The following is a 15,455-nucleotide window of genomic DNA, read 5'->3' on the forward strand; positions in this document are numbered from 1 at the left end:
CACACACACACACACACACACACACACACACACACACACACACACACACACACACACACACACACACACACACACACACACACACACACACACACACACACACACACACGGTTAAAGGCACTTGCAACAAAATTAAATGGAGCAGTGATATCTACACTAAAATACAACTTCAAAAGTATAGCAACAACACTTAAAAACGCTGTTAACATGAGACTAAATTTAAGCTGCCTTTCCAAAATTGAACCGATATCAACTCCTGTCATGATTATGTAATGTCCTCAATGAAGAGGACTTTCATATAAAAAAAAACACACCACAGGAATGATGATTTAGACCCCACCCTCCCCCCCCACCCCAAAAAAATTTAATGACAAATTTACACGTGTTTCAACGCAAATTCCTTTTTTTTTTCAACTCTAAAAATGTCCTGTCCTTATTTTCATTGCAAGTGCCCTATTTTTCCCAGAAAAAAGGCAAGAGCCAAAATTACTTGACTAGCATTGTAGGTATTGCTTAACCTGTATTGAGACTGGAACATTCCTTCAAGTCAATTAAAGGACTAAATGGCTATATTTTGATGAGACTTCGATTTTATATGAATTATGTTGGTTTTACTAAATCATTTTAGGTTTAAACACTTTTTGCCTTCATTACACAATGCAACGTTTTTCATGGACCTTAATTCAACGGTCTAAATGTTGTAAACACTCGAAAGAAAAAAAACTGAGGAACATCAATACAACATTTGTTGGATATCCTTGCATATCATAACTAACTTGATGATTCAACTGAAATTTCAAAATAATTGCTTTACAATAGTTTACCTGATGAACAGTAATGTCATAAAAACGAAGGTGAAAAAACAAACAAATCTATTCAGAATACTGAATGCAATCTGGTATTGGAAATGGATGATTAATTTTGCCAGTATTCTTAATATATCACAAAAAAAAGAAAAAGAAAATGGCCAAAACTAAACATCCATAAGGAAAATCAAAACATATAAACCATTTTTTTATGCTCACTAAGCCAGTCTGTAGATTGATTCATACTGATTGGCACAAAATTAAGGTGATTACTGACTTTAAGGTTTTTTTTTCTTTTCTTTGATTTACACAAACTGGTAGAGGGCTCTATACCTTCAATTCTCACATTTGTGAAAAATACACAGTGTAGCTCGTGGTCCACGACAGCTTTTCAGCTTTCTTCTCATAGAATCTAAGCACATTAATTCAAATACATGCAGAAACACCAATGTGTGCTGTTTCGCGTGACTATTTTCTAGTGCAAAAGCATACAGTCCTAGCTAGTTCCTCATCTAAGAAGGGCAGATGCTCATAGTGTGTGTAGGAAGGCAGACAATGTCAGAGCGGCAGTGACCAAGGCCTCTTGTTAGGTATTAGGTTGCACTTCCAGCCTGCTAACCAATGGCAAAGTGTCACAAAGCATCAAGGCTATGCTTGGTGTTTGAATTGAAACAAATGACTAAACCAAACCTTACAGAAAAATGCATCATCATTTATTCACCCTCAATCTGTTCCAAACCCAAATAATTATTTTTGTTGTGCTTACACGCATTTAAAAGCACCATGCACGAGGCCCAAACTGATTTGTGCACCAAACTCCGTGTCTTCTTAAGCTCTACGACAAACAGGAACAGCAGACCCGAAGCCGTTATTCACTGATAAATCGCAAATGCACTAGGTCTTCCTGGAGCGTTCATGAATTGCTTTGTGCTGATTCAGTTCTTGAGTTCAACTTTCAACCCACTTGAACTGGATGCAGAGGTTAAAATGTAGATCACCAAATTAAGTTTCTTACTCAGTCTCTTGTACGTCTTCAGAAGACTTAGAATGTAGAGCACAAGTCATCTGTATCCTGTTTTTGAAGCAAAAATACATCAGTCCCCATTTACTGGGATTGCTTGGAAAACAAACCCTAGCACCCAAAACCCTTTGCAGTCTTCTTCAGAATTGTTCTAATTTCAACAGAAGAATCAAAGTCATAGATAGAACTACATGATGGTGAGTAAATGACGTCAATTTTCACTTGTGGGTAACTATCCCTTTAACCATAAATGTATCACTCATGTCCAGCTGGATCAGTACGGAAAGCAGCAAATCTCAAGAGATCGTAAAGACGGACAGGCTGATGGTAAATCCCTTCTGTGCAGTCAGTAATACAGTCTAATACCATGAAACATGCCAAACATTTCTGTCAGGCTTAGAGGATGGCAAACACAAGCTCGGTGACATCAATGTTTCTCAAACAACTACACTCTACCAACCTGAGCCTGAACAATTTATGACTGACCAACACTGACGATACTAGCCAAAGCAACTAAACTTAAGGTCAAACACTGATGGCCTACAAAACTGTGGCAGCATCATCCTTCGGTGTGGCATTGTGTGTGGCAAATAGCACTGTGATTTGGGACAAAGAAAAAAAAAATTTACGCAGGAAAAGAAAACAGGCACAGCTAAGACACCCATCACGAGTATCCACACACCAGAACATCCAAACACTGTCAGAAGTGCATATGTTATACATACAAGCATAAAGAATGGCAGATATATACAACGCAGTCTGTTCCGCACCTCTCGGGTCGAGATGTGAAGCCCGAGAGACAGAGAGAGTCAGCGGAGGCTCTTCACTGCTGGTCCTCACCTCTTTGACTGACTGTAGGATAGTGGGATAGTGCGGAGAGAAGAAAACCAGGTCATCTTTAAGGAGGGGAAGGAGAGGTCCTGTGTGGCAGTGGTGCACTACAGTGACTCTGTGATCAGAAAGAGTGGCTCCCCGAAGTCCCGTCCAGTGAGGTCAGTTCCATATCCTGAGGAAGCTGTCCCAAGAACCGGTGGCCACAGCCATGCCGTCACTGGTCACCCCCAAACAGCTGACCCTGTTGTCATGGCCGGCCAGAACGCCTTCAAAACACAACAGCAACAAAACAGCAGGGATGAATAACATAAGCATTTTACAGACTTAACCCTGGGTTATCTTTCATTCTAAACCCTGCATTTAACCCTGGGTAGAGGAACATTTCACACTTGTAATTTCGAAGCGGGGTTACCACTGCTTTTTACCCAGGGTTATGTAACCCTGCTTAGGAGTGATTAACCCTGCATAGCAGTGCCAAACATGTACAGTGTGAAACAATGCTGTGTTAGACGGTTCGATGCTTAGCAACAGACCCCCAAACGGATGGGGCGCAAACCAATGAAGGTCCAACGAACAGGCTCCTAAGAAAGGTCAATTCTTTGTGTTCTATGTTTAAAGCATATGCTGTATGTATAGTTTTTGATTACACTTTGTTGTAAAAGTAGTTATGTTTAAAGTCTCCATTAGAGTGATTAGTTTTCTCTTCAGTGAACTTTGATTTCAATGAGTATGTACACATTGTGTTTTGGTGTAACTGTTACAACCTTTTGAAATGCAAACAAATAAAATTTAAAAATGCAAATTTATTGAACTTCCACAAGTAAAAACCATTTGAGTTTACAGAAATGATATAATGTTGATGAAAAACTATTAAAAATTCGAACAGTCGATTAAACAATACTGCTGCTGCTATTCGACTTGGTAATACCAGTTGTTATATATAATAGCAGCAGCAGTATTGTTTATTTTAGGGAGGGCATATTGTCCTGATAATAATTTTAATAAATATAATCATTTACACTGTTATATTGCATCTTGTTAATCTACAACAATACTGAGTTGCAAATATACAGAATCTAACAACTACTTTTACATAGTGTAAATAGAATGTATCGCTATCTTCACTTACTGTAAATAGTATCTATTGTTAAGAAAATATTCTATTTGCACGGTGTAAATAGCATCTAATTTCTATTTACACAGTGCAAATAGCCGCTGCTTTTTATTTTTTGCTTGTTTGTTTACAGTAAATCTGCATATATTTCTCACTTTGTGGGAAATAATCCCTTTCTTGCAACAAACAAACTTTCCTCACCACTGTTACATAACCATTGTAGAACAAAAAGTACTGCAAAAACTGCATGCATATGTATGTAACAGTAATAGTGTGTGTGTGGTGTGTACACAGTAAACTAGAGTAAATATTTTCTAGATAATATCTTCATAATTTCTTTGCATTTTAATACAATAACAATATAAAAGTAGATTAAATTGTATACATGAAGATATATTAGCTGACAATATATATTGGGGATCAATGGATCATAATAATCTAAGCATCTAGTTTATTAGGGCCCGATTAAGTATTAAGTCATCTCTTGGAATATCGGAATGCAAACAAAGACAGTTTCTCCTCCAATATCAGTAAAAGGCCTCATTCTCATAAGAGATTCTTTACCACAACATTTGTGAAAACACCAAGGTGTGTTACTAAAGTAAAACCATGACAAATGGCCATAATGGTGCTTTTGTTTGTGTCGACGTGGTTTCGAAAGTCAGGACTGTCTGAGATGAAACCAGTTGAGAAGCTTGACTTTCTCCATTTTGCTTTAAAGCAGAAAAGCTTCAGTAGAACTCAAACCGGTCCCACAGATGTTGAGTTCTGGAACAACTGTCAGTGAGTTTATTCCCCGTGTGGTCAAAAGGTTGTGTGAAGTACTGACCTGCACGCTCTCCTTTAAGCGTGTCCCACACATTGCAGTTGAAGTCATCGTAGCCAGCGAGCAGCAGACGGCCACTCTTGGAGAAAGCCACGGAGGTGATGCCGCAGATAATGTTGTCATGCGAGTACATCATGAGCTCCTGGTCCGCACGAAGGTCAAACAAACGACAAGTCGCGTCGTCCGAGCCCGTGGTGAACGCATTACCATTTGGAAAGAACTGAAAAAAACGAGCACAATTGAAACCAGATGATAGGAACAGACACAGTTTTATACCAGTGTTAATGAAAGCATTGCAAAGGCTCAAAAAGATATAAACTGGCATCGGACACTGCTGAGGACTTTTCCTTTTTGACACTCACACAGACAGCATTTATATCAGACACGTGTCCAGTGAAAGACTGTCTGCACATCCCGTCTCGGATGTCCCACAGTTTGGAGGACGCGTCGCAGGCACCGGACACAAAAGTCTTCGAGTCAGGGCTGAGGGACAGGCTCATCACGTCTCCACTGTGCCCTGTGAACGTGGTGGTCTGCTGACCGGTCTCAATGTCCCAGAGAGCACTGCAAAGAGGAAGGACAACTGGTTCACATTCAGTACAAGATCAAACAGACCTTGACAAATGTTTTCAACTCTTTATCTTAGCAGTATCAACTCTTTTATCAGAGCTCAATGATCAGGATGGCACAGTGTAGGGCTGGGCGATTTGGACAAATCTTTCATATATTTGTAGGCTTAATGACGATATAATGTTTTACATCTGGGTACTTCTATGAAGAGGGCTAAATGCTCAGTTTTGTTTTGGTAAATGAAGCCCTTTGTTTCAGGGCAGAAGACTTCGGGCTGTGAAGGTTTCGTGGCTGGGGTTGCAACAGCAGCAATGCAAAGTTAAACTCTCTTCGTGCTGCAGTTTATGGTGCTGTCGCAAATGCTTTTGGATGCAACGTGTTTATGACATTCTTGACAGATGAAATGGTATTGCTGCTCAGAAGACTTTTTAAATAAGAATAATCTTCAACTAATTCAACTAGGGCCACAACTAATGATTCGTTTCAGAATTAATCAATCAATGTCTTTTATAAAAAAAAAAGAAAACATTTCATTTTCTGTAAAAAAAAAAAGTTCCACCACCACATACTGCACAATGTTTTCCTCCAAACAATGTGCAAATTGAAGGTTATGAAAACAAATAGAGTGAATGTATCCATGTACGCTATGCTATACATTCATGTGAAAAACAACATACAAACATTATCATCTAAAGCAAAAAAAAGCAGAAGTTAAATTCACTAAACTAGTTTTAAGAATGAAAACAAAAGCACTGACTAAAACATTAGCAGGAACACACATTCGCTCATTTTAACTATAGTTATTATTACATTTGATTTGACTCATTATGATATCATAAAAATACAATTACTTGTGCCACATGAAGATTTTAAACCTACATAATCCATTTTGCATATTTGTTGTTGGATGTTAATCATTGCGCTCATATTTAATTGCACTCAAGTCTGTCATATCAATTTAAGCACTTTTTTCTTATTCTATATATTTAAAAAAAATCATATCTAGTAAGTCAAATCACCTTCATTTATATAGAAAGTCAATATATCGGCCAACCCTATCACTGGACCAGTGTGAGAGCGGATTTTCAGGCTAGCTGACGGAAGCAATACATTACTTGTGTGACAACATGTCTTGCAATCCTTGACAAGTACATGCGTTTATGTCGTACACTTACAAAAAAATAAAAAAATAATATTATATTATAGAAAATTATGTATGGAACATTTAATTAAACATTTAATGCAAATTAATTTTTTAAAAAATCAGTAAATGTTTTGTACTGCATGTCATCATTTGGAGCAAAAGTGTTCAATGCAGAATATAGATGTTTATTTTTTCCTCGAAAAAACCCCCAAAAACAATGCTGTGCAAAATGTCTGACAACAGCTGGTCTGATCCACACGGAGATCTGATCTCACCATCATCGAGTCTGTCTGGGATTACATGAAGAAACAGAACAAACTGAGAAAGACTAAACCCAGAAGAACTGCAGCAACATCTCCAAGACACTTGAGGAAACCGACCTGAAAAACTATGTGCAAGTGTAGGACAAAAGCTGTTTTACCCAAAGGGTGGTCACACCAAATATTGATTTGATTTAGAAGTTAATTGATATAAAAATCTATTAATGACATTTTCTTTTAAAGCATCCTCACTTTTTTTTTTTACATTTTCCCGTTTCTCAGTACTGTAACTTTCCAGGTCGGTTTCTTCAAGCGTCTTGAAAACGTTGCTTCAGTTCTTCTGGATTTAGTCTTTCTCAGTTTGTTCTGTTTCTTCATGTAATCCCAGACAGACTCGATGATGGTGAGATCAGATCTCTATGTGAAGCACCAGCTGTTGTCAGAATCCGTGTGCATTCAAAAATCTCACAGGATTATTACAATTACCGTATTTTCCGCACTATAAGGCGCACCGGATTATAAGGCGCACCTTCAATGAATGACCTATTTTAGAACATTAACTGTATATAGGGCGCACCGGATTATAAAGGCGCATAAGATACTGCAGTCAAACGTTTGACTGGGTTTGCGTTATGCATCCACTAGATGTGCTAAAGGGAATGTAGCGATTGCGCGGCGCCGGAGGAGAGGCGTTTATTAGTAAGCGTGAGCGCGCTGGGGCGGGCACGTAACTTACATTCGCAGCTTGACTCATACGAGTATTCATGTGCGGCGGCTCGCTGACAGCAACAGCTGGCTGTTTTGAATGAGACGACCCGGTAACTGAACGGGGAACGCTTTATGAACATTCTGTGACGCGCAAGTAGCGCTCGTGAGCGGGCACGTGAATTACACACATAACCTGATTTATACGAGGTTGAACTGGCCGTGTGACAGAGCGGCCATAAGATGGACACGAGCGCGAGTTCGCGGGCAAATTTAATAACGCGGAGCGTTATTAACCAATTGATCCAATTAACCAATTGATCCATATATAAGGCGCTCCGGATTATAAGGCGCACTGTCGTTTTTTTGAGAAAATTAAAGGCTTTTAAGTGCGCCTTATAGTGCGGAAAATACGGCTGGGAAAAGATTAATCGCGATTAATCGCATCCAAAATAAAAGTTTGTGTTTACATAATATATGTGTGTGCACGGTGTATATTTATTTTGTATATATATATATATAAATACACACACATGCATATGTATGTATTGTATGTACACATGCAAATATGTATATATTTAAGAAATATTTTCATGTAGATACTGTATATATTTATTTATAATTTATATTATATATAAATATAAATATTTTATATATAAATAAATAAAAATCTTATATATATATATGTGTATATGTATTGCATGTGTGTGTATTTATATATACAAAATGATTATACACAGTGCACACACATATATTATGTAAACACAAACTTTTATTTTGGATGCGATTAATCGCGATTAATCTTTTCCCAGCCCTAATATACAAATATATATATATATATACACACACAGGCCTATATATATATATATAATATGTATATATAATAAAATACCATACATACACACAACAGCTATTCATATATCTGAACTATTTTAACAGTACTAGTAATCATTGAGAAACCCATTAAATTTAAGATAATTTACAAAAGTTCCTGCCCTTAGCCCAAATAAATTTGTTTCAGTGTGTGTGATAATAAACAATTATCACACAATGTCATGAAATGCCCATCTGTGAAATTCTTCAATTGTTTCTCATTGCCTCTAGATCAGCGATACATCGTGTAATGCATTCATGTGATGGACTCACCATGTAGTATCTCCAGAACTGGTTACAATCTGACTATCATCCAAAAACCGACAACACGACAAATAACCTGGTGTGGGGGGGGTGCAAAAAAACACAAGCGTTATCCCACTGCATGACAGATATAGCGATTAATGATGCTAATCTAGCTGTAGCCTAGGTTTACCTGTGTGTCCAGGCAGTTCTCTGGTGACTCTGACATTGCCCTCACGGGTTTTAAGGCTGTAGATTGAGCAGATGTTGTCCAGGCCTCCACAGGCTACATAATTCCCTGAGGGAGCGTAGGCGCAAGTCATCACCCATGACGACCTTAATGGAATGGCATGCATCTAAAAAAAAAAAAAAAAAAAGGTTGTCATTCCCTTTTGTTATACAGAATAAGACCAATGCAGAATCTGGAACAGCATACTAAACAAACTACTCTTGTTATTTCAGCCGTGTAACGAAATGGTAAAAATAGTAATACTAGTAGATGATTCTGAATTAAGCACAAGGATTAGGATGTTCCACAACGCCACCTACAGGTTTGAAGCAGCAAGAGGCTAAGTTGGATATATAGCACATCCTATTTTACCAGAATACATACAGTATGTACGCGTAAAGACAGTATACATATACTGTATAGCAAATCTGGGCTGCATGATTGTTTATATCATTGCAAAAATATAACTTGTTTTAACGCATTGTTTTAAGCGATTTATACAGTATATTAGCAAATTTCAACATCCTGATTTTTTTTTTATTTCATCGAAAAATGTAAAGCGTATTATCACCCAGCTATACTCTGCGAAACGCATTTTCTGTAAAGCTGCTTTGAAACAATGTGCATTGTGAAAAGCGCAATATTTGACTTGAATAAGTATATGATTTTTGACCCCTTCCATTTTGATGGCTTTTATAGTTAATGATATTTGCATTTTAGTTACAAAGTTAATGGATTATAATTTTAACACTGACTTCATAGTTTATTAACCTTTAAAAACAAAGTATCAGTTACAAAGGAAAATCTCATTCATACATCCTTTAACAACTGTGTATAATAACAATAATAAGAACAACTATATTCACTAGTAATAACAACTATATTCACTTGTATTGGATGGACAAACCTTGTTTGTGGTGTAGCTGTCCCAAATGATGAGTTTGCCATCTTGCGAGGCACTAACTAGTAACCTTAATGTAAAAAAAAAAAAAAAACACACAGAAAAAGGGTTAAAGAGTAAACCGCTGTTGATAATACAAAATGTCACAGATTAAAAATTCAACAAGATGACCATGTGGAAAATCACAGCAGCTTATAACATTAATACACATCATGGAATTTAAATGCTTGTGATAATATTCTTTAAATGACAAACACATGGCAGGCAACTGTGGATACAAACTCCAACCAACTAACAATTGTGTCTCCTCCCTATAGCACTAGAACGGATGAAGAAAAGGTGAACGACAGAGGGAGGAGAAGAGAGACAGGAGCAGAAGCCTACATAATCCCAGAACACCCCTGGGTTGAGAGAGGCCTGCTGTATTATTCATTGAGTGTACACTGACAGAGCTGCAGGGTTCCTCTGAGAGAGCCCATCCTCCAGCCCTCTCAATCTCTCCCTGTCAACTGACCTGGAATCAGTGGCCCAGTGCATGGCATAGATTTTGGCTAAATGGCCTCGGAGGGTCCGCCTTGTTCTCATCTGGATCCTTCCGACTGAATCCAGACCAGCTGTAATCTAAACACACAAAAGAAATTTCATTTACAGTGACACTACAAAGCATACATTTCAGAGTTATAGTGATCATCTAAAATTAAGAGCACGGACTGAAGTGAAGACAAGCAGAAATTATGAGATCATAAGTCACAAAAATTGCCTGGGCACGGGTTGAACGTTTAAATTTTGATGGAGGACTTGGCATGTAAGAGCCAGAGGATGTTTAATATTTCAGTACACTTAAGAGCGTGCTCAGCATGTACGTCAGTGGCTATTTTGCATGTCTGTGCTGAGCTCAGAGAACAGGAGAGCGGGAACCTCCATAGAGGAGCTGGGTTACACCAGTGATGGAGGGGGACCCAGCAGAGCTGCTTACCTGGGACAGGCTGGAGTCGCTGCATGCTTTCCTGGCATCCTGCAATGAGAACAGCAGCATGTCAGAGAGAGCAGTCTTTCTACTGAACAGGGCTGAGGAAATGCATATAGAAGAACATCTGTTCGCTGGCACACGAATTCCAATAACAAAAATCCAATAACCAAAGCTGATATATACTGTGCAAAGCAGGGCAACCAATATAAGAGCTGGGGTACAGATGTATACATAATTTAACAAAATACTTCCTTCAACAATGAGGAAACAGGACATTAATATTGATCTTCTTTTATAGTATATTTTTAAAGAGGTTAAGCTTATTTTTTTACAGCCGTGGGCAACACCTAGCTGTAAATAAAATATGTGTTTGAAATCAGTCAAAACTAAAATTACTACTAAACAGTACCATATTTAAATGTATTTAAGAATGTATTTTGGCAGTAATGCAATTATGTATTATAGATCCTACAGCTTTAGGAGTTTTAGAATATAAAAAAAATGGTTCACAGTCCAAAAGAGGTTGAGAACCCTTGATTTAGATGGTTTCTCAAGAGATAGTTGAATATGGCACAAGGGAGAACTTCCACTTGAGTACATGAGCTATACGGGCACCATTATTAATGGCCATTGCAGATCAATTAATTCATCTGCAAATAATGAATCAGCACTCTCGCCCTACTTATACACCACCGTTTTGTAGTTTGTTTTTGAAAAAAAGTCGCTTCTGCTCACCAAGGCTGCATTTATTTGGTCAAAAACCCAGTAAAAACAATAATACTGTTAACTATTATTACAGTTTAGTTTTTTTCCATTTCATTATATTTAATAATATGTAATTTATTCCTGTGATGCAAAGCTGAATTCTCAGCAGCCATTACTCCAGTCTTCAGTGTTTTATGATCCTTCAGAAATCATTCTAATATGCTTTTATTCTAATATGTAGAATTATCTAAGATGTAGTTTATTTTTGTGAAAACTTTGATACATTTTTGTTCAGGATTCTTTAATGAAAAGAAAGAATAAGAGAACAGCATTTATTTGAAATATAATTCTTTGTAACCATGTAAAAGTTGTTGCTAACTATAATCAATTTAATGCATCCTTGCTGAAAAAAAAAGGTTGCCCCAAACTTTCAAAGGCAGCGTATGTACTAATAAGTATGTTGTTGTGTAAAGAAGTGTCGATTAGGGATGGGCGTATCGATACTGATGCGAGTATCAAAAGTATCGATACTCAAATAAAAAAAATCTATATTAAGGTTGTTGTTTTTTTTACCAGTGATTTTGTTCAACAAGAAATGTAATGCGTAGGCTACAATATGCATTGAATTGGACAAATAAACAATAGCGAATAATTGTGTAGTAGAACTATTTTCCTGCTCATCTGAACACACGCAAACACTGCAAGACAGAACCAATCAATCACAGAGAGCGTTTGCTCACTGCTGTCTCTGCATTGAAACAGGGCTGCGTTTACCAAAAGTATCATAAGAAACCATTGATGCTTTTGAGAAACGCAACCCAAACCAATGCTTATAAGAGGACAGAAAAATCTTTGAGGCATTTCACAATAAAGAAATGAAAAGTGTGCAATTACATTTATTTAAATTGAATGCTAAAAGTTCATATTGATCATATTCTATTCTGTAACTAATGTTAATATAAATCATACACTGTCAGATTAAAAAGGTTGCATTTTATGGGTAAATGAACCATGGTTTTACTACAGTGGCCTTAGTTCAACTATATTATTTGTAGATTTTCATGGTTACCACAACAGTAAACATTTTAAACATGTAAACAAAAATATAATATAATAAATTGCAATTAAGGCGTATTGAATGTTATAATGACTTTCAAATATATTTATATATATCATGCTAAGTGGGTATCATAAACCATTTTACTCCTAGTAATTTAATAAATGTACTCATTTAAAGTTCAGTTTAGAGGTATCGTTATCGACGATACTAGCCTTTTAAAGTATCGGTATCGAAAAACAAAATAAGTGGTATCGCCATCCCTAGTGTCGACATGATCCCAGAAACCATCCTTTGATCTGATTGGCTGAGCAGAAAAGTTAAGGGATCTTACTCTCTGATCTGATTGGCTGAGCAGAAAAGTTATGGCATCTTACTCTGATCTGATTGGCTGAGCAGAATAGTTATGGGATCTTACTCTCTGATCTGATTGGCTGAGCAGAATAGTTATGGGATCTTACTCTTTTCTGATTGGCTGAGCAGAATAGTTATGGGATCTTACTCTGATCTGATTGCGCAGCTGCTCGGCCTCTTGCCGCAACTGCTCCACTGCTGATTGGCTGAGCAGAATAGTTATGGGATCTTACTCTTTTCTGATTGGCTGAGCAGAATAGTTATGGGATCTTACTCTGATCTGATTGCGCAGCTGCTCGGCCTCTTGCCGCAACTGCTCCAGCTCACTCATGGTCCTCCAGGTGTTTCACTCCCTTCCCAGCGTTGATAATACTAAACACACACAAACAAAGTCACATTAAGTAGTCAATAAAGGAAGTAAAACGGAGCACTCATGCTGGATCAATAATTCAAGCCACTCACACAAACAATAGTCATTAGAAAGTCATTTCAGAGGTCACACAAGACAGTAAGATGGAGCCTTTAGATACAATTTGTGGTGAACACAGAAAGTGCTCCATCAATGTTTTCACTATACTGAATAGAACTAGCGGCTGTATCATATAATTCAGCGAAGGGACCAAACCCTCCTGATATATAGCACTGCAAACTGAAGAGCTGGGCACGCTGTGCTCCTTTGTTTAATGAGGGGCAACACTGCTTGTCACTGCCTACTAGATCATTTCCCTAAAGATATAGCTAACATCAGCTCAAAAAAAGACAGCTAATCAAATTCTTTTAAACATTAAGAGGTTATATACAGTGTGATACTCAACAGCTAGTGAAAACAAAATGACACTCATTCAAAGCCCATATGTAAATGTAGCAAATATTTTTTAAATTTTCATCTTGAAAAAAGTAAATCCAGCTAGTTCAGGGCAGGCATATGAAATCCATTTTAATCTAAAATTTTATATATACATCCGGGCGTTTATAAATCCTTAATCCAGATGTGCTAATCTCCCATTTAAAACCAGTTAAAGATTCTCGCGATAAACTCAAAAAACGCAGATGTAAATTAAATATCCACACAGGGACGAAAATGTAACAGTTTAATTTTTATTTGCTGTTTAATGTAATTTAAATTAGTATTGGTCACCAGGTTTAATGCAATAAAACGCAGTGTGTAGTACTGATGTTTACGTAATACATTCCACATTATTTGAAGTTAGCCAACTGTTTTGACAACAAATAGGAATATTACAAATGATATATTGACAAAGTCAATTCTTTCTAGCCAGATTATTTTAGAGCTGAGCTGACCTAACTTTGATTTTCTACACCTTTTCAGACTCTGCCTTTTAAGGTTTGGTAATTATAATTTTAAAATGTCTTAATTACCCTTATCTACAGCTTTCAGTCTTATTGCAGCCTAAAAGCAAATGCTGAGTATCTGAATATGAATTTGAATATGGTTTGACACCATATGGGAAACCCCTAGAGATTGTTCAGGACTACACTGGCAGTCCTCGGTGAAATCTCAACATTTCAGCATAAGTTTTTTTTTTTGTTTTGTTTGTTTTTTAGGGAAGCACAGTAGCATGATTGCAAGCAACGTTGCTAAAAACAGGAAGACTACTTGTCCCAGCCCTAGCAGCCAAATTACAGGAAAAGCAATGATCAGTATACATTTTAAACAACAAGCTTTCCATCATTAGAGAACAGTTACTGTAACTGTACACATTAACTGACAACATTATAATATGAAATATTAATAACACACAAAACGCTCAGGTTGATTTAAATAATGGAGCATATTCTCAAGAGAGGGGAAAAAAGTCAATCCAGCTAGTTCGGTCAAATGAAATCCATTTTAATCCTAAATTTAATATCTACATCCGGGGGGTTTTAATCCTTAATCCAGATGTGCTAATCTCCCATTTAACCTTTGACACTCAAAGCTTGTTAAAGCTTGTGGCGATAAACTCAAAAAACGCAGTTGTAAATTAAATATCCACACAGGGACCAACATTTAACTGTTAAATTTGTATTGGTCACCGGGTTTAATGCGATAAAACGTAGTGTGTTACGTTAATACTGATGTTCACGTAATGTTCATTTCATATGAATCGAAGCTAGCCAACTGTTTTGACAACAAATTCAATACCACATGTTGCACGAGGCAGATACCTCTATATAATCCACTATTTATGCGACAACAGGTATAAAAGACCATTTCTCTGCCAATTTGTCATTCGCAAAGTTAATCACAGAGTTATTATGATATGATTAGTTTGGTTAGCACGGTGGCTAGCGAGCGGTGACTGTATCATGTCAGTTACTCCAGACCACCACACAAACACTTACACATTACCTGATGTAAAAATACTACAAAATCCTCCTGCCGCGTGTAAGGGTTAGCAGACTTGTTTTCTTTTTCAAAATGTTAACGCGGTCATTTCGTTAATATCCAAAACAAGACATCGGGCGCCAAATTTACTTGATTCAAGGCAATTCACACAGCGATTACCACACCCATACTGATATTGAGAGCATGGCAACAATTGGATGGAGGGGGGGGAATAAACAGTTCAGAGTTTTTAACAGAACATATTCAGTGTACCTGCGTAAAAAATAGTAAAATATGTCTCTCTTTGCTTTATATAGCATATTATTATGAAGCTAATTTATTTTTGTCAAAAGAGTTTGACATTTGCCTACGCCTACCTAATCAAGTCACCCGCGTTTGAAATGGTTCTGGCTATCAGCTTCCTCAATTATCAAAATGACTGAAGTAGTTTGATACATTTGGATGCAGTCACAGATTTGTAATAATACGCATGCATTAATTAGTCTCGTAGAAT

General features: G+C 37.1%; 1 protein-coding gene across 2 annotated transcripts in view; it reads right to left on the bottom strand.

The window, feature by feature from the left end:
* Window positions 1-15,153, bottom strand: part of gnb4a (guanine nucleotide binding protein (G protein), beta polypeptide 4a) — a 16,667-nt gene extending 1,514 nt beyond the window's left edge. Inside the window, exons 1-10 of one of the 2 annotated variants that reach the window (XM_077194137.1) lie at window positions 14,966-15,153; window positions 12,887-12,984; window positions 10,503-10,541; window positions 10,041-10,147; window positions 9,533-9,596; window positions 8,590-8,752; window positions 8,427-8,493; window positions 4,964-5,165; window positions 4,605-4,821; window positions 86-2,927 (exon numbers count right to left, since the gene is read on the bottom strand). In XM_077194137.1, the coding sequence (XP_077050252.1) occupies window positions 2,821-2,927; window positions 4,605-4,821; window positions 4,964-5,165; window positions 8,427-8,493; window positions 8,590-8,752; window positions 9,533-9,596; window positions 10,041-10,147; window positions 10,503-10,541; window positions 12,887-12,943 (1,023 nt within the window). In that variant the 5' untranslated portion in view covers window positions 12,944-12,984; window positions 14,966-15,153 and the 3' untranslated portion in view covers window positions 86-2,820. Of the gene's footprint in view, window positions 1-29; window positions 2,928-4,604; window positions 4,822-4,963; window positions 5,166-8,426; window positions 8,494-8,589; window positions 8,753-9,532; window positions 9,597-10,040; window positions 10,148-10,502; window positions 10,542-12,886; window positions 12,985-14,965 lie in introns of both variants that reach the window. The other variant, XM_077194145.1, reaches the window with a different exon arrangement.
* Between the last annotated feature and the right edge of the window lie 302 nt (window positions 15,154-15,455).

The sequence above is a fragment of the Siphateles boraxobius genome, unplaced genomic scaffold, assembly GCF_051911475.1.
Source record: "Siphateles boraxobius isolate OS27281-9 unplaced genomic scaffold, OSU_SipBor_1 1, whole genome shotgun sequence".
NCBI classification, from domain to species: Eukaryota; Metazoa; Chordata; class Actinopteri; order Cypriniformes; family Leuciscidae; genus Siphateles; species Siphateles boraxobius.